General features: G+C 39.6%; 1 protein-coding gene across 1 annotated transcript; it reads right to left on the reverse strand.

The window, feature by feature from the left end:
- Positions 1 to 1,457: 1,457 nt before the first annotated feature.
- LOC107591668 (gonadotropin-releasing hormone II receptor-like) lies at positions 1,458 to 5,430 on the reverse strand. Its single transcript, XM_016280889.1, has 3 exons — positions 4,893 to 5,430; positions 3,050 to 3,257; positions 1,458 to 2,561 (listed from the first exon to the last, which is right to left on the reverse strand). The coding sequence occupies exons 1-3, from the start codon at positions 5,418 to 5,420 to the stop codon at positions 2,155 to 2,157; spliced, it is 1,143 nt and encodes a 380-aa protein (XP_016136375.1). The 5' UTR covers positions 5,421 to 5,430; the 3' UTR covers positions 1,458 to 2,154.
- Positions 5,431 to 5,798: the final 368 nt, after the last annotated feature.

The following is a 5,798-nucleotide window of genomic DNA, read 5'->3' on the forward strand; positions in this document are numbered from 1 at the left end:
ACATTTTTTTTATCAATACTTTTCAGTTATCAATTAAATACACATTTGTTTCTAATAAAGGTTTCTCGCACCTCATCATTAGCCTTTTTTTTTTGCGTGTGTGAGCATTATGGCATGAAACATTACCATATAGCATGGTCATGATAGGCTGCAGAATGTAGTCTTTGAGCTCAGAGATGGTTTATCGTTCTTGAAAAAGCATATTCACATTTCAGGCCATTTTATGTAATCTACTAGCATACTAATGGGTTAATCTGTAATGTTACCAGTGCAATTATAACCTTATGCTGAAGGCTAAACACATAAATATGTGTGCTTATTCATTCAATAAGCATAATAAATATTATTATAATAATAATTTTAAAAATGCTGTATGTAAAGCCTCCCACTGGCTCACATTAAAGAAGCTGTACTTTAAATATAAATTACTGCAATGTCACAGCTGCTGGTGTTTAACATATTCTATATGCTTATAACAAATTATCTACAGTAATTAGCAAGAGATATATTGCCATAAGTAGCACATAAAGTCTTTATAACATAAGAATGTTATCATGTTGCTGGATGAGGCTGTGTTCTGTATCAAGTGTACTTTTCATCACTTTCATTAAGTGCACTTTAAGAAACGGCCTGTGTGGGCAGACGATTGTACGTGTTGGAGTGGCCGGTTTCATTTTGCTCAGCTCTAAAAGTCAATTAAACACTAATCATTCTGAGGAACACATACAATCTGTGTTTGTCTAACAATGGGTCATGGCAGGCACAAAACCTGTGACATGTGAGCAATGCGCATGTACTGATGTGTGCTCTCATTCTCACAGAGACAATAGTGTGAAGGACTCTTGTGCAGAGATAAGGCTGGGATCAATGTAGTGATGTGATTCGGCTGCAGAGCCACCAGTCAGAGCTGTCAGCAGAGAGAACATATCTCACACACTGCAACACAAGTCACACTGATTTATGTGCACACCTAAAAACAGCACCATTCATGCACTGCATCCATTTTGACCTTTTTTGTGTCAAATAATGTTTGAAATTGATGCATCTCCCCTGGCAGTCACTTCTAAGTGTCAACATTTTAAAACTGCTTAAAAATAGCAGACCTGTTTATACTGAATAAGTTGCTCATTCATGAAGACGATGCCCAGATGGGTAGAGCTGTAGACAGAGTGGCAACTTTAAAGGAGCTAAAATACGAGATAGTTTAATGTATTTTTTGGTGATTGCATAATCATTAAATAGATATTTCCATTTGTGTTATTTCACAATATTCATTTCGTTTTGATAACCTAAAATGAATTGTGAGCCATCCCCACAACATCTGAAGACTGAGCCCTTTTAAACGTCACTCTTTTTTAACAAATTATATTTTTTTCTCAGAAAGAGTAACAGTATATGAAATAACATAAATAACATTTAACAAATAACAACTATCCCTTTAAGGCTGGACTGTCCATCCACATTCATTTTTAATCACAAGCACACACCACAAAGATTGCATATCATCATCAAAACAATACACTGAAAACACGACTGGATGAATTCCGCAAAGAACATCTACGGTGATTCCACAGATAAACAGTGTGAAAGCCTGAACACTCACAACAGCATTTCATTTAAATGAATGATTCATGTGCTAAGGCCATTGTAAAACATTAAGTAACATTCCTAATCAGGATGCAGAGAGGAAATGTTAGATAAGCAACGTGTCAGAGAAGCTTTTAGCTGGGGTTGTCCCTCTGAACTCTGAGATAATTAATTAGAGGTCCTCATTAACTGATTCCAAACACGTAAGCTGTTATATGAGGCACTGTATATTTATAACCCTGTTCCAGACAGGCAAACATCTCATGTTCAAGGTATTGCCTGAAGCATTGTGCTGTGATTTGGTCCTTTACATTCATATTTACCTGTAGTTCCGTCTTTCCAGAAGATATCCAAGCTTGAAACCACAATGTGATACTGTTGCTGTTCCATGTTCAAGTGGATTCAAACCCAATTCAAGCAAATGGATACTTGCTCATACTATAAATACCAAGACACCACCTGCAGCGTAGATGTTTGGACACAGAGTGAAAGTTCTGTATTTCATGTTTACAGGGCAAAATCCACACCCCAAATAGTATATCTACCTAATAGAGGTGTCTTGACCCTCTATGTTTGTTGTCCACTGGGCTGGTCACCGCTTCCAAGGTCCGACTCGGCTTCTCTGCTTGCGCCCCCTCTCCTTGCGGAGAGTCGGTCCAGTGATTTAGGAGAAGAGTTTTGATTCCTTCTGGAGAAGCAACTGGCTATGTCCGCTCGGAACGAGGGTGTGAAGAAACCATAAATGACCGGATCGCAGCATGTGTTGAGGTTGCCGAAGACGAAGAGAGCGTGATGGATGTATTCTGGCATCAACTGCAGCATACGAGGCTGGAACCAGTACCAGATGCCGAGCAAGTAGTACGGTGTCCAGCACACCACAAATGATGCCACAATGATGATCGTCATCTTCAGGGTCTTCATGCGTGCTTTGGGAATCATGTTGGTTCCACTGCGTCTCAGACAAGGTTCCCCACCTATAAAACCCAACATAAGTTAGAAGAAGACTAGAGAATGGTGCTGTGTGTCATGCTTTATCATTTTAACCCAGAAACTGTTTTGGTTTCACTTTATTTTGATGGTCCCTTTAACACATTCTGTTGACTATAAGTAACGTTGCACCTACATGTCTATTAACTCTCATTAAAGTATTATTAGAGTATTTGTAGACTGGTAGGGTTAGGGTTAGAATAAGTTGACATGTACTTGCAAAGTTACTTATAGTCAGTAGAATGTCTGTTGGGAGACCATGACAATAAAGAGTTAGCAGATATTATGTGCTGAGACTTTGTTTTATCAAAAATAACACATTAAAAGTCCAAATTCAAGGCAGCCCTAGAACCTGTTTCATCAACTGTTGAGAAGTAAATTCTTCATTAAATTCAGTACACTATGGAAATCTGGATGCGGCCACACTGTTTATCAATGACAGGTACCATGTCAGAAGAGATCAAAAGTCAATTACCCTTCCCTTTACCACGAGGCATCTGGCGGTTGATTTCCACAAGGATTCGCGTATAGCAGAAGCTCATTACCAGTAGAGGGAACACATACAGGGTGACAAAGTGGAACATGTTGTAAGCTGTTTCCTGCCAGCGCTGCTGAAAGCTTCCATGACTTACACACTGTACAAAGTCAACTCCTTCAGCCTTAATGGCCCTGAAAATAAATAACTGAAACGATAAAAAGCAATTTATAAAGAAAAGTAATAAACAGAGTTTTTTCTATCATTTGACCTATTTCTCCTACAGAACACAAAGGAGAAATTGTTAGTTTCTCATGCAAAGCTATTGTATGGCATTAAGAACACTTTTTAAACATTCTTATGGTGTTTTGTGTCCTTTTATAGAAACTTGAAAGCTCCAGTCTTCATTCATTGTAATTGCTTAGAAAAGAGCAACCAGCACAAAATTTCACCTTTTATGTTCAACCGAAGAAAGTAAGTCCTACAGGGTTAGAATGACATGAGGGTAAGTAAATTATTTTTATTTTTGGGGGGTGGACTAACCCTTTGATTAATTTGTAATCCACTGATTAGCATTTTGTGACTGTTTTGCATACAAATATTCACACATCTTCTGCAAATAACAACACCACGTGAAATGTAAAGTCTCAAAGACTGCAAATAGTAACAGCAAGCCAAAAGGATTTCATGTCATGAATATATGCATTGTGATGACAAAACGCTCCTCAGTGTGGCTGATGCTCTGTTATGGGTGTTTACTTTACAAATCTATTTTTGCGTCACTGCAGGAGGTAAAATGAACCATGAAGTTGGGAAAAAGCACATTTTGCTATCTCTGTTGAACCTGAATCAAATATTGTAAATTCTTGTCATGTTATCACTTTGTACTTTCAGAAAGAAAAAAAATCCATTTGACATATACTTCTCTATATTCTGCTACACAATTTATCAGTTAGCACTCAGTCTGACAGAGGAAAACCTTCCTCTGGGGGAGGTGCGTGCACAGAATATAAGTGCAGGAGGTATAGATATATTGATATATATAAAATTCACCACCCACTCAGAATTGTATCTCTTTCCCATTATCCATGGCTGCCTAACTGACCTTGTCTCAGACAGGCTTCTTTATCTCTCTTTTAATGATTTTAAAAGCCATGGTCACATCCACAGGTTGCTATAAATGACAAAACTGGAATTAAGCGTGTGGAGAGAAACAGTTCTATCAGAGGGAAAGATAGGCAAGTCACACTGACAAGATTCAGCCAGGCATTTCAGAGGTTACAGAAAATACCCCGGGACTAGTGTAGCTTGACAAATAGGATCTATAATCAATGCAGCAAGCGCTCACTGAAGAGTCACTGATCCAGGGTCAGTTATTGCACAACTTTAAGCCACAACTAATTACTTAAAAGAAATGCTGAAGCTTAGATGGCTATCAGGAAATGCGTGTTGTAGACTGAAAGTGGAATTTAATTAAATTTGAAACTAAACTCTGTTTTGCTGTGTGCCACTTTTCTTCCTCAGAGGTGAAATGTGTCATTTTTGCACCACAAAATTAAATTGCACAACTGTTTTCAAACAGGTTTCCAGAAAATCGTGAAAAACTTTGTAGCTACGAGTGCAATCAAATTAGTGTGCTGGTCTGTTTATAGTTGTCTCCTCATATTAAGCTTGGAATAGGATACAGTATTTTGAAGAAGACACGCATCACCTTCAACAAGTGTTTCCAAACACCAACATTATCATCCATCTATAAACCCTCTGAGGCAGTTTTGTGCTGTTTTATAACAAGACAAGTCCCACAGATGACAACTCCAATTAAAATAACGTCTCTTTCATTTACCTGTGGAGAGGCGAGCAGGATGCTGAGGATCCAGGCAACCAGCAGCATCCTCCTGTTCCTACGGCCAGCGTCCAAAGCTTCCAGCGGGTGCAGGATTGCATGGTGCCTGTCCAGACTCACCACCACCAGGATAAATGCTGCCGAATGCATGGCAAAAAGCTTGAGGAAGCAGAGAATCTTGCACATGGCATCGCCTGCATACCACTGCACTGTGATATTCCATATAGCATCGAGTGGCATCACCACAAAAGTCATAACCAAGTCAGCGGAGGCCAGGCTGGCAATGAGAGGCCGCAGGTGGGAGGCCAGGTGGCGTCCTCGTCCCCTGGTCACACTGATCAGCACTGAGAGGTTACTGATAGCTGCAAAGACAAAGAGCACCAGGGTGGCCACCACACGAAAGTGGGCGGCCACAGTGAATGTGGGTGTCTCCCAGCCAGAAGGAAAGTGAGGGGTGGCATTCAGCACAGAAGAATTTTCCCAAATGCTTGTGGGATTCACTGACAGAAGAGACATGTTTCCTGACATCCTGTGAAAGGGAAAAAAATACTTGTTTTGTTACATCAGTGTTTCTCAACCCTGGTCCTGGGTGCCCCCCCAGCACTGCACATTTTGTGTGTCTCCCAAATCAAACACACCTGATTCAACTCATTAGCTCATTAAAAGAAACTCCAGGACCTGAAATGGGTGTCAGACAAGGGAGACATACAAAATGTGCAGTGTTAAGGGGCGCTCAGGACCAGGGTTGAGAAACACTGTGTTACATGATAAAAGCTTTTTCTGTTACACAAATGTATAATTGTTACAATGTTCTATGTGATTTCAGTATCACATGGTCTCAGGATACATTCTCTGAATGTTTCAAATTCAGAACAATTGAAATTAATTTGTTTCCAAAAACAAAGG

The sequence above is a fragment of the Sinocyclocheilus grahami genome, unplaced genomic scaffold (genome assembly GCF_001515645.1).
Source record: "Sinocyclocheilus grahami isolate Dianchi unplaced genomic scaffold, SAMN03320097.WGS_v1.1 scaffold144.1, whole genome shotgun sequence".
NCBI lineage: Eukaryota > Metazoa > Chordata > Actinopteri > Cypriniformes > Cyprinidae > Sinocyclocheilus > Sinocyclocheilus grahami.

Coding starts and splice junctions, on each gene's coding strand:
- LOC107591668 (XM_016280889.1), bottom strand. CDS start 5,420: ATGTCAGGAAACATGTCTCTTCTGTCAGTGAATCCCACAAGCATTTGG. Junction 3,258..4,892: donor TCCTGCTCGCCTCTCCACAG/GTAAATGAAAGA, acceptor TTATCGTTTCAG/TTATTTATTTTCAGGGCCAT. Junction 2,562..3,049: donor GCCTCGTGGTAAAGGGAAGG/GTAATTGACTTT, acceptor TGGGTTTTATAG/GTGGGGAACCTTGTCTGAGA.